We start from the raw sequence: 16,326 nt of genomic DNA, 5'->3' as shown, positions 1-16,326 counted from the left end.
CCTGTTGGGAGCAGCCGGGGCTCTGTGGTTGGCAGCAGCTACCCAGAGCTGGGGCTGGTGGTGGCATGCTTGGCATGCGTGCCAGGAGTTGCCAACCCCTGCTCTAGTGTAGGAGACTGTGAGCAATCAGGGAGAGGCTAGACTGAAGGACAGGGAGTCTCAGAAACAGACAGGCTGACTTGAACTCTGGTTAGGGTTTAGCTTAGGCACTTGCCTACAAGGACTCTGCTTGCCTTATTATGGTCCTGCAGCACAGCGCATGGCTGCACTGCAAAGGTGAAATCCGGCTCCAGAGCCTGCAGCTCATTCGAGGGGGCTGTAGGGCACTGAAGGCCTGATATCAGACTCTGGGGTGCCAGGGACTTACCTTCTCTGGAAGCTAAACTTGGGCTGGGTTGGCGTTGAAGGGTACTCAGACCATGATGGCAACAGGCCCTGGGTGCATCTGTGTAATCTATGATGGGAAACTCCACTACCACTGTTCAAGCCCGCGTGGGTAGCACTGTGCCCTACTGAATGCGGTGCTCTGGTCTATTAGGATGTTCTGGCTCGGGTGAGGAGGCTACTTCGTCCAGCCCCTTCCTTGCAGCCCTGCATGGAGGAGCAGGAACCTGTAGGTGCCTCCTAGCTGGTGACTGAGCAAATCTGGGATTGCTTTGGGGAGACCCAAGTGTTGAAGCTCTGTTCGCCGAACCCAAAGGACAACTTGTGGGAGCTGTGGCACCTAAGTGCACGCGCCTTAGAGGTGATGTAGGACCTGGACCCGCAATCCTTTTGTGGATCAGGCAGTAAGCACTCCTCATCCACATCTCTCCTAGGCACTGATGGCACATAGAAACCCAGGGGTCTGCTGTATTCTCAGACAAACCAGAATAACTTGGGGCACAGATTTCATAGATTGTAAGGCCGGAAGGGAAGATCATCAGGTCCAGCCCCCTGCACCAAGCAGGAAAGACAACCGGGGGCGAGGTGACCCCAGCGAGGTGATCGATCATGCGGCTCAGAGGAGTGAAGGAGTGGAAGGCTGAAGAATGCCACAGAGTGAAGGCACGGGGAGTGATTTTCAGCTGTCTTATGCTATCAGATAGGAGGATGCAATTCCTGCGGTTACCTGAGACTGGCAGGTCCGAATGCCACAGCCAGTGATGCAACACCAAAAAAAAGGAGTGGCTGGCAGCAAGCCTGTGTGAGTTAGTGTCCCAGACCAGGTTATCTTCTGCCATTTTATTTTATGAGCAAAGTGGAGTGGAAATTTTTTTTTTTACAACTCAAAGCACACAAGGGCTCTGTCACAATCCTACACTTGTTTGTTGAGGGAAATATTTCTGCCTTGATATACAGTCAACCAAAAGCTAACCTGGCAGCAGCAGAGGTCACTTCGTCCCTGCAAAGTGGCCCATAAAATTATTTTCTGAAAGCTGCTGGCCTGTTTGACATTCCTACTGGACAGGCACTCACCCCATTCAGGCAGCGTTCCTGTTACTGGGGGGATGTCTGGGAAGAACTGGTACATGGTGGGTGGCGACGCATTGTGTGAGAGGGAGCGGGCATGGGCAGTGGCTAGAAGCCTAGGTCACATATGGATTCAAGACTGTAAATCTCCTGTCTGTCCTAACCAGTGTAGCCACAAATGTCCAACTCCTCCAAGATATTTAGGAGCATAACTTCCCATCAAAATCAATGTCTAAATAAGACGTTGGCATCTAAATACCTGTGTGGACGTGTGCCCAAAATACTTGTAAAGAAATAAAACACTTCTAGATCAACCGGACAGAGCTCATCACCCCTCCCACAATATTATCTGTAGGAGGCTTCTAAGGGCAGAAGTTGGGCTTTCCCTGACAGGCTATGCCCCACAACGAAATTTTGGAGGGTTTCTGTAGGCAGCACCTAGCTTGCCCAGGTGCGTGCACCATCTATTTTGTGTGACCCAGCTTTGTGCCAGGGAACCTCACCTCACAGAAACCCTGCGTTTGCTGCATGCGGTGTTCTTCAATGCGTGTAGCACCTCTTCGTGATATATTTTTTTAAGGACAGAATCACATCAATCTTTTCTTTTTTCTGCAGTGAAAAATGCATGGGTTTCCCTCACTTTATGCAGCACGTGCGTTCCTGGAAAACAGCGCATAACTCGAATTCGCATAAAGGGAACCCACTTTACAATGTCGCAAATAGGGATACGTTCCTAGACCTTGACTGTAACCCCCAGACCCATTTCTACCACTTTGACAAGACAATTTTGGTACTTGCCAACAGCAGACAGGACACACAAGCACAAGGTGGCGCTTCTGCATGGGTCCAAATCTCCTGTTTTGTCTCTGGTGCTAGTGAAGTTCTCTTGTGCTTCACCGATGGACCAGGGAGAGGGATAGGAGATAAGCCAGCGGGATGCTTAGAAGCCATAATGGGGATGGCAGCTACAAAAACACGTGTCGCAGACAATGAGCACGGGGCACAGATCCACACAGGAGACTATATTTGGGTGCATGTCACTCCCACAATGCACTGCACAGAGCAGCTGAGTGCGGGCTTCCACCACATTGATCGCATAAGAGTGAATTTACTTTGCATATAATGAATTTTTGGTATAAAAAAGGGTCATTGCATAAGAATGAATTTGCACCTACAGAACCCACATAGAGCCAGGGAAAGCTGTACTGTCTGCAGGTGACTTGGGCAGAAGGTCTCAGTGTTGTAGCCGAGATGGCCCAGGGAATACGTGAGATGCAGGAGTTGTTTGGTAGCATCTTTTCTTTGCGTGGGTGTATAGTTGGGAAATATGGTAGATACAAAAGGATGACAGGCTCTAGCTGCCTATTGTATCGGCTTCTTTCCCAGGAAATACCCTGAGGAAGGGCATTTTGTGGCTGAAAGTTTTTCTGACATCTCTCTCAACTAAACACTTGATCTAGCGCAGGGTGTCAGAGTACAGAGATAGATCTGTCCTATGGAGCCCTATGATCTGGCTTGCGGTGCTACCCGTGGGTCTGGATTGGACTCCCATGCAGTGTGCCCTGGACTGGCCGGTCCAGCATGCCAGTGGGGGCTGGTCCTTGCTCCCCTGCATACTGGAGCTGGACCAGCCTTGGCCACTGGATCAGGTGTGCAAAGCCAGTCTGTGTGCCTGCAGATGTAGGACCCATACCCTTCATTTGGCCTGCAGGGTCTGATGAGTGTGATACCCCATGTCTGATGAAAGATATTACCAAACCTTTCTTGGGGCTTGACGACATGGATATTTGTTCTGCTTTGATGTTCTGGCTCCCTCTGCTGCCACATTTCAGACATTGCAAAATGAGCTGTCAAAACCCTAAATTATGCTCTCTCGGGCTCATAAATGCCTAGTCTCCATTTCTGGCCGAGCCAAAATTTCCTTAAGGAACTATCCATAAGGCATCACTATAGTTTCTCTCATAGAGGATGTATGTATAATTCTTTCACATTGATCCTTTTTTTTTTTTCTTATCAAGCCACTTGTTAGCCAACTCATGAGATTGGGAATGAGACAGGGATTAAAAATGCACCAAAACACTTGGTGATTTAGGAGCCTAATGAGCATGAACTGCTTGAAACAGCTGGGTTGGAGATCCACGGGCTGTGAGGCTGGAGGGTAGGTACCTCGAGACAGTGTCCTCTCCACCAGAGCTATTTGTTCTTTGTACCTCACGGGGCAGACAGCTGGAAAAGCAGTTCATGGCATAGTGGGCACAGAGCATAAGAAAAGGGTGCTCAGGGATGAGAGAGATACTTTATTGGTTTGGTTAGAGCAAATCCTTTAGCCCCAGAGTTTTCAAGGTACTTGCCTGAAGGCCCAGATTTGAATGGGAGGTTTAAAAAAAAATCTGAGCATGATTCTTGTTTCTTCATTACATTTAGAGAAAGAGAGATAGGTAGGAAACACATTCTCACCAGGAACAGAGCCAGCCAAGACTTCCCTATGGATCAGGGTTTGATTCAGACCACAGCTGATAAAGAAAGCACAGGAAATCTGTCGTTCAAGAGTCAGCAGAGAAGACACGGAGAGCCTGGTCCCCTGCTCTGTCACATCAACCTCTTATTAGTATAGCTTCGTTAGGTAGTTATAACAGCTCTTCCCTGCTGAGTTGCATTGGTGCCATTTATGCAGTTTGAGGTGCTTAAGTCACCCAATGGTGTTTTACTTGGCTTTACTTGTGCCCTCAATGACAGTGACAGGGAGGGTCCAAATGTTGGGGTTTAAAACCAATCATAATAAAAAAGTTTGGTTGTCAGTAAAAAGTTTACAGATTATCAGTGGCAGCCCTGCTTTATTGCAGCAGTGGCTTTATACCACGCTGCCCCCACTCTGAGAGTCTCCTATACACCCCCAGGGGTGCATCGAGAGGGGTGCAGTGGCATGGCCACACCACGGGGCAGGAGCAGCAGTCAGGGACTTCTTTAAGTATCCAAAGAAGGCAAGAATCCCCTCCCTCTCTTCCTCTCCATGCTCAGAGGCTCATCCTCTGCCTTCCCTTCCCTTTCCACCCTCTTCCCATCCATTCTCTTCACCCCTGGCTGCTGCTGCCACTCTGCTGTCCCCACCATCCTGGGGGTGAGGGGAGCTCCTGTCCTGCTGCACCTGGGCTGAACGGAGAGTGGGGTCATCCTGGGGCAGCAGCACTGGCAGGCTTCTCCTTTCCTGCCTGGTCCCCCAGGCAGTTGGACTAGTTGACCTATGGAGGTCCCTTCCTCCCTTACGTCTCTATGATTCTATACGTGCCTATAAAGCCACATGTAGAATATAGTTTCAATCTGTACCAACTTCTTTATTGGCGCGATAACCTGCAAACCTCCAAATGCTTGCTACGTCTTGGGAGCGGGTGTTATCGGTGGCAGAACCAACATCCGTGCCAGTGGAAGAGGCAGCAATATGACCCAGTGGGGGACTTCAGGAGTCATCTGGGGATTGGGCCTGATGACCCCTGCGGTCCCTTCCAGCCTTATGGTTCTATGAAAAAAACTGCAAATACCTGAGAACTGAAGCTGGGAGGTAATCAGGGCACCATGACATTCGCTAGGCTTCTTTTTTCTAGCAAAAAATGATCACCGTTTCTTTATAGTTCATGCCCTTGGCTTATGTGAATAACAGCCCACAGATAAAATCAGCATTATTTTTATTTGGAAGCAAAGTGGTAGTTCAAGTACTCACAGCCAAGTCTTGCTCTGGTGTTGGGGGGCACCTGTACTTTGTCTTTCTAGATACTCAACTTTTCCAAAACCTTTAGTGTCAGAGGAAATATAAGAATCTATGGTTTGCTTGTTACACTTTACCCACCCTGCCATGGTGAATGTGCACTGACTGCATATTTTTTAGAATAAATATGGTTTTCTTTGCTCTTCCTTGTCAAGCTGCTGTCATATAACAATAACATTTAAATTATATGTTCCTAACAGGATTGTTATTGTAAATTATTTCTCCTTCAAGACAGGCTAGGCCTGATCTTGAACTTTTATAATTGCCTCAGTACCAAAATAGATGGCTCTTTCTCTAAGGTCATCTTGTATATTTTAACTAAAAACAGTTGAAATAAAAACAGTTATTAAACTTCCTGAAACTTTTTTAACCCAAGTAAAACATTTCAAGAAAACTTGCATTGTAGTCCAGCATGGAAAGCTCGGATCTCTGTCAAAAAGTTTCCAGATTATCAATAAAAGCTTGGAAAATCAGGTCAAAATGTTGGCTTTTAGTAAAGCAAAGAGGCTGGGCTTCATCCTCCTGCATTATATTCAGGACTATAATCGGCGTAGAAACTCCATAAAGGGGCCTAAGCTTCATGAGCATCCTAGGCATTGCAGTTGTATTAGCAAATGGGAGACCGGGGATCTTTCCTGTGGTTTCTCTTCTTGGGTACAGACTTCTCTTTGCACTCGGATGTAACCCTGATGGTGGTATTACCCACAGCCATGTCCACATTTTTGGGATCCTGGGTTACAAATAGGTCTGGTCTACTCCCACTCTGCCTACAGGCTGGGAGCCACCACTCATTGGAGCGCTTTCCCGTGGTCCTCCCCACACCAGACCACACACTAAATAACTAGCCCTTCACTCCCCTCTCCCCAGCTAGTCTCCCCTGTTTTTTCCAGGCTTCCCGCCCTGGAGTTACAGCTGTCTGATCACATGCACGCATCCTGTGTACACAGCCTGCTGCAGATCCTTGTCCCAAGAGTGCAAACACCCTGACTGAGCTTGAAAGCTCTGAGGAAACCCTTCAGCACTTTTACGCGGATAATACTTGTAGTCTGGAAAGATGAAGCATCTGTCTGAGCTCATCCCTCCAAAAACTCAGATGAGAAGCTGCTGAGAGTCTCAGCCTGAGACTTGAGGCTCTTGGTATGGTAGGGCAGCTAAACTGCACTGGGAATGTCCTGACAAGAAGGATCCTCTTGATTTTGCAAGATCTGTTCCCTTTTATTTCCATCAGTGCAAATCTCTGTCTCTTGATCCCAACAGTAGGACGTGAGCTTTAGGATTCCGGCTGCAGCAACATCTGCAGAGCTTGCAAGAGACCAAGAGACCCCAGAGACCTCCAAAGTTAACTCTACAGCTGAGTAGGAAGTCAGTCTCCTATTTACATTCTTTTCTTCTTTCTGAATTGCAGTAAGCCTCTTTTTTTGCAACCCTCAATAGCAAACCCCAAAATGATGGGACTTTTGTTATCTTGACAATGTTAAATATCTATCTATCTATCTTTATAATATAAATATATTATATATAAAGAAATATATATTTCTCTCTCTCTCTCTCTCTCTCTCTCTCTCTCTCTCTATATATATATATATAAAGACAGGGTTTAAAGTACTAGGGCATGTGAATTTTCAGCACATCCTGGAGTTACGTATGTATCATTTCTAACACATCTCAGATGGGCCCAAGATTTATCAAGTGGTTAGTGGTTTTGGATGTTTTTAAGGTAATGAACTTGAGACCTTGTAAAGGAACCTGATTTTCAGAAGGAAAATCCCTTTAAAGTAGGCTAAACCAGACACTCAAAAACTGACTCACATAACCCACTTCTGAATATCTTTTGAATATGTAAAAGAACCTGATTTTCAGAAAGTGTATAGCTCCTGCCCATTTAAAGTAGGATAACCCATGCACTCAAAAACAGACCCACTCAACCTACTTCTGAATATCTTGGATGCAGTTGCTGTCCTCTTTGAGACCAAACCACAGTAGCAGCAGCCAAGGACATTTAATAAGTCCCTGAAGCAGGTAAGAATCCTCTCTCCTTCCTTCCCCTCCATGCTCAGTGGTATGTCCTGTCTGCTGCCATTCCTCCTCTCTCCTGCTTGCACCTGCTGCTATCCCATCTGAGCCAAGGAAAAGGGAGCTCCAGACCTGCTCCAGCTGGGCTGTGAGAGGAGCTGGGCTCAGCTGGGGACAGCAGCAGGGGCAGTGGTAGCAGTGTGAGGGTTCCCCCTCCCTGCCCCATCTCTCCCCACGTGTTCTCGTCCAGCCCACGACAGGATCAGGTAATGGAAGCCATCAACCATGCTGCAGCCATCCCTAGCCAAGCTCAGCTCCTTGTGCAATAGGACTGTGCAAAATTTCGCTCGGTGTGTTGTTTCAATGCTGTTTTGAGCTCGAAACAGCAAAATCAAAATGAAATGAAAGGGTTTTGAAATGTTTTGAGTTTTAAAGCTCAGCTTCCTTGCAGAGAAAGAGAAAATAAGGAGAGGGAGGGGGAAGCGGGGGGAAGGACTGCTCTCATTATTGACTGTGTAGCTGGCCAGTGACTGTGATTCTTCCCTGATGTCCCTTCCAATCCCTGTGCACTGGGGGAGGGACAGAAAAGCAGTTGTGCCTTAACACACACACATACACACACACAGTCACACATGGCACGAGTTTTGCTATGAACAGTTTGAAGTACAGTTTCCCCTAAACCCCTGCACCTATCTCCTTGAAACTTGGCAGGCTTCATAGCCTCAGCAGAGGCCATTACCCCTGCAGTTTTCACCCCCCTGAACCTTGACACGCATACAGTCACTCATGCCATGAGTTTTGCTTGTCAGCACTTTGAGGTGCAGTTTCCCAGAAACGCTTGCACTTATCTCCTTGAAACCTGGCAGGCTTCATGCCCTCTGAAGAGGCTACCATCCCTATAGTTTTCATCCAAATCTGCCCAAGAAATGATAAAGTTATAGGCAGTTTCGTGTTTCCCCATTATAGCCTATGGGTGAAACAGCGAAACAGTTTTGACAAAACAGAATGGAACGGTGCTTTGATACGAAACAGAAGTCGAAACGAAACACTGTCCTGTCGAGATGGACATCGAAATGAAATGGTGCCATTTCGCACAGCCCTACTGTGCGCCCTGGCTGGAGTGGGGCAGGAGTGGCTCAGATCAGCTGGGGAACAGTCGGGGCAGCCAGAATTGCCTTCCTGGAGCTTCATCAGGCATCTTCAGCTCCCGAGTCTCAGCTGAAGCTTCTTTCTGCCCATAGCTCTTAATTTCCCTCCCTGTTGGCTGCTGGTACTTAATTTGAGTTGTGTGACAGCATTTTTTTCCACTTCTGTAAGGCATCTTGGGGTGAATGCCTCTACAGCAGAAAGACGCGTTGTGGGTGTGGTACCTTGGGGAAATGGTTGTAGCAATGGCAGCATATACTTCAGTGAAGATGTTAACAGAGCTGGCTAATCAGTGCATTGGGCTAGAGCTGGAAGATCGCACACTAGCCTTTTAGAGACCTCTTAATTTTCAGTGGCCCAACAAGCTCTGCTGAACAGGTGTTGGTTAAGTACTCCTTCTCCTCTAATCAGGTAATCCCTTTTAGTGATGCTGGTGTCATCCTTTGCCATTAAGGCAATTATCTGGGATTCTCCTCTCAGGAGGCTAATTTGCTTTCCTCATACTTCTTTCCTTCTCAGCAGGCTCTTTAATTATTCTCTCTTCTTTTCACCTTTTAATGAATGGTTCCTGTGCAGCATGGGTAGGAAATCTTGTATGTGACAAACTAGAACAATTCCTTTCTCTCATCATCCTGAATAACCTTTTAGTTTCTTCTGAATGCCAGATGCTGCCGCTTTCTGTCAAAGAACTAGGTCAGGATCTCTTTTTGTGCTGATGGATGCAAAGAAGTTCATTGAACAGAAGCCAAGTCCAATCATTGAGGGCCACATCTGGCCCCAGTGAAACCTTGCTGACTTCTTTAATTCTCAGGTGACTTTGCACATGGCTGCCACTGAGCCGTATCCAGAGGAAATGCAGTTGCATGGCAGGCCAGTCTTTGTGCTGAGCTAGCCACCCGGTGTCATTCGAACAATGCGATCATTGTATTTCTGTGCAGCAGCTTGAAGCTAGGAGAGGTCTGAATTTGGAAAAGTTTGTTTCCATTTCCCTTTAGTCATTAAGTTCAGTGGAAGTCAGATTTCAGAGGTGCACTAATTTTTAAACCGTTTGATAGCCACAGGAAGTCTTTCTGGGCTGAGATCCAGAATACGTTAGGACATATGGCTCTGGGAGAGATTCGCAAATGCTCCCTGGGGCTGGGGGCATAGGGATAAAGTAGTTTCTTAACTGCAATTTCATATAAAGGGCTTATTTTGATAAGTGATAAACTAGGATCCCTGGCGAGACTTGTGGAAGAGAAAACTGGGCTGGAAGGGAATTCAGGACATTGTCTAATCCATCCCTCAATCAGCATCTGAACCACTCCCGGCAGACACTTCTCTAACCTGTTTTCCAATGAAGATTTAAGTTATGTGCCCCACGTACTTGCACAGCACTTGCACAATCGGTGAAATTCTGCTCTTTTTACTATCCTTCTTGAAAATGGACCATTCCAGGATGCTGAGGATTGGAATTGAGGGTATTTTGAACCTTTTAGGAAGTGCCCAACTTACTCTTAAAAAGCTCTTCTCCGATAGGCAGGTTCCTGATTCTGTAGATTTAAATTTAAGTTAACTATGGTTTACAAAGTAAATGGTCTTGCAAGTATCTTAAGCCTCGACTGATAAAACTGGGTTGCTGTCAGCACTATGTAACTCCTGGCGCATCTCTTATTTGTCGACCCCTTCCTTAGTCTAGCTAATAATTTAATGTAGCACTGAAATTTGGCTTCAGCTGAACTTAATGACCAAAGGGAAAAGGAAACAGGTATGTCCAAATTCAGACCTTGCGCACGATAACCTACTGCACAGAAATACAGTCACCACGTTGCTCAATTGACACTGGACTGTTTCATGGTAAAATGTCTGTCTTGCAATCAATTAAATATAAAAGCAATCGTAGAGACACACGTGGAGTCAAAACCAAGCCATCCGTTACAGTCAATGGGGGAGAAAAGGACATGTTAGGTTGTTATTCTTTTAAGGGATGGAGGTTGCCCCCTCAAAACTTTGTTTGTCCTCTTCTTCTAGGGACCCTGAGGGCTCTGCTCTGTGAATGTGGATTTGACCTGTGCTTGCAGGTCATTGTGTTTCAGATGGCTCCAGAAAGAGCGCTTTCCTTTGAGGATCATAAATCAGATGTGCAGATATGCAAGGCCTGCAGGACACAGCCTATGCTAAGCCTCATTTTGACCACTTTTTCTTTCACACCTTTTTATCCCCAGTCCCCCAGAGTGAGTCTGAAACTCAAAGAGTATTTTGCAAGGGTGTTGACCCTCTTGCAGTGTGAGACAGGCAATAAGAAGGTGGCTGTCGTGCACACCAGGGTTTTCTCCTGCCCAAGTTCTCTCTGATTAGCTAGTGCCAGATGGGATATGGAGTATGTTGGGGGGACCTCAAGCACTGGGCAAGAGAAGCTGCCAGATAGGAAAAGCAATGCACCTGCAATTAAGAAATATCCCATGCAGCCTCTAAAGAATGGTGGCATCTATCAATCTGCTTTTAAATGAATGGCATTTTTAAACTGAATGTGCTATGCAGACAAATTCCTGCCCTCCACATTTTTCACAAAGGTGATTCTGCTCTAACAGTTAGGAGTGCCTAAGATAATCGTACAGATAACACTTGAGTCAAAATGACCTCAGCTGAGAGACTTAATATATTAGCTCTGCAAATAACTATGCAGATGATTATTCCCATCCATTTCAAGTAGAGCGTTCATCTCTTTAAAAGTACTCGCATGCTAACTTTCATGCAGGTTTCTTCCTCTCCCCTCCCCTCCCCTCCCCTCCCTTGCAGCTTGGAGCCGTCCTTCCTTCCCTGCAGCGCTATCCAGGTAGGATCTCATCATGGCTCAACAGCTGAGCCGGGTCATCAGGTTTTGTATGGGAGGCTCCTATGGGAATCCCAGTTTTTTGCAGGTTGTCTTGGTGACGATTCAATTGGTAGGACTCTGCCAGCAAAATCAGTATGCAGCCAGCTGGGCATGACTGCTGTTCTGCTGCATGTTTTGTCTTTTTAGTGAGAAGTAAAACAGAAACCTTTTGTGATCATCAACTACCTTGTGAAACTATTCCCTTATAAATCCTAGTTTCCTGACCAGGTTGCAGTTCGGGCCATTATATTCCACTTCACTTCTCTGATACCCCCTGTAATTTCAGGTGTCACGTCACACTGAGTGTACTCCTACATGTCGTAGCTCAGTATGACAAGGTTTACGATTAGAGCTGCCAGAGGACTTACGGTGGTTTTTCTACTTTTCCCTGCCTGCCAGGAGATGTGGGGGTGTGGGAGGGTTAGATCTTTCACTTCCTGCTTATTTCACTTTATTTCTGAAGACTTTTATGTTCCTTTGGGTCTCGGGTAAATCTGTACTTTGCATGACTTGCTTGAGTCCTTCATTTCTTTGGGGTCCATGTTTACACCCTGGGGCAATGTCCTTTCTTAGTATTAAGATGTTTGGAAATTACCTTGGCCCTGAGGCTCTAGGTTGGCCATTGTTGAAGGGCTATGGGGCTCTTATGATGTCATTTTAGAAAAACAAGGAGGCCTTGGTACTTGGTTGGCCTTTGTACTGTGGCTTGGTTGGCCTTTGCACCATGGCTGATCTAGACATGGGTCTTTAAACAGCCCTTTGTTTTGGACAGGAGGTCTGATTTCCCCTTGTTACCTTGTAAATGATCAAGTGGGTGTAAATTGTTCATCCTGTTTAGGCAACATTTGCCATTCACCTTGCACTTCTGATTGGCTGCATATAGGGCACTGAAATGGGGAATCCCCTGGCCCTAATGCCAGTGGCTCAGCAGGTTGCTGTTGAGTAGGCCAATAGGTGGAGGGCCCCAATCAATGTGAGCCTTTCACTTGGGTTTTCCTTCTTGTCTTTTTTTAAATGTAGAAAGACATCATGGTGTAGGGATTGTAAGTAGGCATTACAGTAACTGCTAAATCTTAATATTGGTTTTGTGGCACATTATATTTTACCTGTCTCCTAAATTCTTTCTGAACATGAAAGGTGAGAAGAACCCTCCTCCTTTCTGAGAGGCCTTGATCTCCCAGTAGTCGGCTTCTTTGCTTCTGCTCCTTGTGTGTCTTCTGTCCCTGGAAATTTATCTCAGGCATTCTTTATTATGATGTGCCTGGCTTGTTCTGGCCAGCCCTGACAAAGAAACCTGGTTTAACTTTATCCCAACTACGTCACTGGTCCAATAAAAGTCATCACCCTAAGAAACCCTTGCCCCTTGCATAATTTCTGGACCATCACAGCTACAACATTACTTTGACACTACAGTAACTGCTTTAGTGAGTCTTCCTCTTAAATTCCCATTCTCTTCCCTCACCTGCTTCTTGCTAGATGTGTGTGGCACAATGCACACTTGCCTTTGCACTTGTGACTGGGATTGTCAGTTTTCTATTTTCTAAATGAAAACGACGCCAGTGAATGATAATGCAATTAGAAACAAGCCATTTTTAATCTGATTATAGAAAGAAAAATATGAATTTCCTAATTACACTGTAAAATGAGGAGAAGGCAGGTGACAGAACAGAGAAAGATAATAAATGTAGCCATTTAAACCATGGTGTTAATTGTGAGATTTGGGGATTTATATGTGATATATGTGATGCCCAAGGAACAGATCAGACGGGCACATTTTCATGTATACTTGGTCTTAGTTTAACTACAGCTCACACAAGGTTCTTCTCAAATTAATTTTATTATGGCATCCAAAGGGTCCAGTCACCGTGCAAACATAACATAAAAACAATCTGTGCATGAAAGAGCTTACCATATTATTATTACTATTAATTTACATTCATATTATTATCATATGCATTGACAAGACGGCCATTATTATGGTGGATGAACTTTCATAGCTTAGCTCAAGAACAAACATTTCTTCCACAATATGCTATGTATCAATACTTGCTGATCCTGGACCTCAATGAATAGCTTGCTAAAGATGGCATTAGGATGTTTAGTAATTTGCTGATCTGTTGGTGTTTGATATAAAGTATTAAAATGGCTGATTCAGGTGCTACAGAAATTAAACTGAGTGGCTGCACTGGGAATCACAAAGTCTGGCCACAGTTAGCACTTGGTAATCACCAGTGGTTGTCTGCTAATTTGTTTTCATTCTCAGATAATAGACTCGGCTGGCTTCTGGGTAGGTCACTTTGCAGAGTGGTAGCTTGTAGATGGCTGGGTTGTTTGTCATTAGTAGTAGGAAGAGAAGTGCAGAGAAGCAAAAAGGCCACGTGCAGAGTGGCAATCTAATCTAGGTGGGAAAGACAGATTGATGCATTTTTTTATGACATTTGGACTGTTCCCTTTGCTTAACTCTTTAGCATGAGGTTGGGAAGTTGAGTCTGTTCTGCCAAGACCAGTATTGACAAATATATGATAGAAGAAGCTTCCAAGTGTATGCCATTCCTGGAATGTGTTTCCCCCAAACACATACAAATCCTATCACATGACATGCAAAATAGATCCACTGGGGGTTACAGCGGACAAAAAGCTGAATATGAGCCAGCAATGGGCCCTTGTTGCCAAGAAGGCTAACGGCATCCTGGGCTGCTTTGGTAGGAGTGTTGCCAGCAGGTCAAGGAAAGTGATTCTTCCCAGCTATTCAGCAGTGGTGAGGCCACAACTGTAGTACTGTGTCCAGTTTTGGACCCTCCCCCCACTACAGAAAGGAGGTGGACAAAGTGGAGAGAGTCAGTGAAAATAGTTTGGGGGCTGAGAAAAATGACTTCTGAGGAGCGGCTGAGGGAACTGGCCTTATTTAGTCTGCAGAAGAGAAGACTGAGAGGGGATTTAATAGCAGTGTCAGCTACCTGTAGGGGTTTTGCAAAGAAGATGGAGCTAGACTGTCCTCAGTGGTGGAAGATGACAGAACAAGGAGCAATGGTCTCACGTTGCAGCAAGGGAAGTTTAGGTTAGATATTAGGAAAAACTTTCTCACTAGGAGGGTAGTAAAGCACTGGAACAGGTTGCCCAGAGAGGTGGTGCAATCTCCATCCTTGGAGGTTTTTAAGACCCGACCAAACAAAGCCTTGGCTGGGATGATCTAGTTGGGGCTGGTCCTACTTTGAGCATGGGGTTGGCCTAGATGTGACCTCCCGAGCTTCCCTCCAACCCTCATTTTCTATGATTCTATAGTTATACCAGTAACAACATCATGGATAGCCAGTAATACTACTACTGTAGATCTGTACCTATAGTAGTTAAGAGAGATTCATTTTTTGTTCACATAGCTATGGTGTTTGCAGCGTGACAACTGTATAATGGGAGGTGGCTGTCAGCTCATTACTAATTGCTGCAAAAAGTAGGTAAAATGAGTGTGAAACTTTTTTCATCTCTACTTTGGATGAAAGGGAGCACGTTGGGAGACCTTGCCAGCCTGCCTTGCCTAGGCTCATGGAGATGGGGATGCCTTGCTCTGTTTGATTGTCAGGCCAGGAAAGGTAATGGGTGTTAGGTGCCTAAGTACCTTGGATGATCTGGGCCTAAGAGTCTGGAGGACAGGGCAATGGAGTTTCCTCAGCCTCAGGTTGAAGATGAAAGGGTGGTTGGCTCATGTGACTATATTATACTACCTCCACACAATGGCTGGGATGGAAAGCTTCCTGGGAGCACTACCCCTGTCCAGCCCTGTCCCCTTCAAACCAGGCAGCCAGTGGCTGGTTTATTTGGGATGCCTATGAAGAGTTTGAGCTTTATTTTCACTACTGGCTGGGCATGGGAGCTCTTTATCATTGTGTTTCCTGTATCTGCCTGTCCTCCTCTTTAGGGTTAAGTGTTGGGAGGGATATTTTTGACCACCTAATCCTTTTGGCAGCTCCAAATGTGGCCTCTTTTTGTCCCTCCCCTGAGTATTGCACCAGAGTTTCCTCTCTAGCTTTCTAGTGCAGCAGTGGTCCCAGCCCCTCTAACGGAGCCACGTTTTTCACTGCAGGTAGTTTGGTCTGTTCTCAGAGATGCAGGGGCTGGGCTTGACCCTGTGGTGGCACTGAAAGCTATGCAAAGCCAGGGGCAAGGTCACAAGGGGAAGGGAGAAGGTCCTTGTGAGGCCCAGGTGATACAATGAAATGAATTACAAAATCGTACTTAGCCAGGATCTATCTAAGGTCTTTATCCTTATGCAACCTTAACTCAGGTGTGTTTAAACAGAGGCATCCTATCGACATGGGCCACTATTTTGAGCTGTTTTTATGACCATGCATTAGCAAAGAATACTAATACTGTCTGAGCCCCCAAGGTCTGGAATAGAGGTTCAAGCACCTACTCTGAACGCCTTCAAGACACATTTGGATGTTTAACTTGCTGGGATCCTGTGACCCCAGCTGACTTCCTGTCCCTGGGGCAGGGGGTTGGACTCGAAGTTCTTCTGAGGTCCCTTCCAGCCCGAATGTCTATGAAATCAATGAAAGAAACCAGATGGATAGATTTCACTGAGCATATTTGAACCCATTGACTTTAGAAGTGCATACATTTAAAGCTACCAAACATATTTGCTTCAAACATGACTTTAGTTTTCATCCTTCAGTGAGATCTGTGAAACAAGCTAAGTTTGAGGTATTGGTTTCAGCTATTTTGAATTATACTAGCATAAAATGTCTGCTTTTCACATAAAAGACAAATATATTTTCCCTTCACATTTGCAATACTCAGGAATGGCTGGATCAGACTTTAAAGAGAAAATAGTTGGCTTGAGACAAAGCAAGAACAAATTGAGAACAGCCAAAACGAATCTGTCTAAGTTAGGAACAACCACAGAAGGAAGGGTAGACTTAATGTTGGAATTCAGCACAGGAAATGTTGTTGGAATTCATCTACAAATGCAAGCACGCACATGGAGGATCGGGTGGTTTGAAGTTCTCTGAATTCCTATTATCAGCCATAGCAAATATAGGCTCACAATACACCTGCCGCAGCATCTATACAACCCCCCTGCTGGCTACAGAATTCTTACTCCACG

At 45.7% G+C, this 16,326-nt stretch overlaps 1 protein-coding gene across 1 annotated transcript in view; it reads right to left on the bottom strand.

Moving 5' to 3' along the window:
• SLC14A2 (solute carrier family 14 member 2) overlaps positions 1–16,326 on the bottom strand; it is a 58,470-nt gene that overhangs the window by 27,761 nt on the left and 14,383 nt on the right. The window contains 1 exon segment of the mRNA XM_019518293.1: positions 13,469–13,623. Coding sequence (XP_019373838.1) covers positions 13,469–13,623 — 155 coding nt within the window.

This window comes from Gavialis gangeticus, unplaced genomic scaffold (assembly GCF_001723915.1).
Source record: "Gavialis gangeticus isolate Ggan-Ray unplaced genomic scaffold, GavGan_comp1, whole genome shotgun sequence".
Classification (NCBI taxonomy): Eukaryota; Metazoa; Chordata; order Crocodylia; family Gavialidae; genus Gavialis; species Gavialis gangeticus.
This window is presented reverse-complemented; position numbering and strand designations above follow the sequence as displayed.